Below are 928 nucleotides of genomic sequence, written 5' to 3' on the forward strand. Positions count from 1 at the left end.
ACATTTTTTTGTATTTATTTATTCAGTTCTGTATTTATGTATATATTTTTTTCTGTCTTTATCAAGACATATATTTATTTTTTTATACTTAAGTCACTCTTCATCCTCTATAATCTAATCTACTAACAGAGAAATGTCCTAAAAGTTATCAGTCCATCTGTTTCTGTATTTGGAGCACTATATATTTTTATTCGGGCAGTTTTATAAAGTAGCGTTTTGTTTTTTTCTGTGTTTCTTCCTCTAGATACTGTGACTGCTTTGCAAACGGAGAGTTCTGCAATAATTGTAACTGCAATAACTGCTTCAATAACCTGGAACATGAAACGGAGCGTCTCAAAGCTATAAAGGTGAGTGAGGTCGGACGTTTATGAGCTGTGTTATTGGACTCGGTTACCTTCCTGTCGCACAGATGACTCAAGGTGAAAATGTGTTTCCACAGACGTGTTTGGACCGAAACCCAGAGGCCTTCAAACCTAAAATTGGTAAAGGCAAAGAGGGAGAGTCGGACCGTCGACACAGCAAAGGCTGCAACTGCAAGCGATCGGGCTGCCTGAAAAACTACTGCGAGTGTTACGAGGTGGGTTTTCCTTCGCTGCAGGAGTTGTTTTTAAGTTTGTCGTTTCGTGACTGTTTCTGACATTCCCTTCGTTTCACCTCAAAGGCGAAGATCATGTGCTCGTCCATTTGTAAGTGCATCGGCTGCAAGAACTTTGAGGAGAGTCCGGAGAGGAAGACACTGATGCACCTGGCGGACGCAGCAGAAGTGAGAGTACAGCAGCAGACTGCAGCCAAGACCAAGCTGTCGTCTCAGATCTCAGACCTGCTCATGCGGACGACGCCGGTCATTTCAAGTGGAGGCGGGAGGTACGGTGACACTTACACCTGCTACTGTTCCAGGAGCACATAAAGAAGAAGAATTTGCATTATT

The 928-nt window shown here is 42.9% G+C and overlaps 1 protein-coding gene across 1 annotated transcript; it reads left to right on the top strand.

The window, feature by feature from the left end:
- Nucleotides 1-244: 244 nt before the first annotated feature.
- On the top strand, nucleotides 245-864 carry LOC121940748 (protein lin-54 homolog; the record flags this gene model as incomplete). Its single annotated transcript, XM_042483448.1, has 3 exons — nucleotides 245-347; nucleotides 440-577; nucleotides 662-864. Coding segments are annotated over 3 exons (444 nt in total), but the record flags the coding sequence as incomplete, so codon positions are not given.
- Between the last annotated feature and the right edge of the window lie 64 nt (nucleotides 865-928).

Source organism: Plectropomus leopardus, unplaced genomic scaffold (genome assembly GCF_008729295.1).
Source record: "Plectropomus leopardus isolate mb unplaced genomic scaffold, YSFRI_Pleo_2.0 unplaced_scaffold93596, whole genome shotgun sequence".
In the NCBI taxonomy this organism is placed as follows: Eukaryota; Metazoa; Chordata; class Actinopteri; order Perciformes; family Serranidae; genus Plectropomus; species Plectropomus leopardus.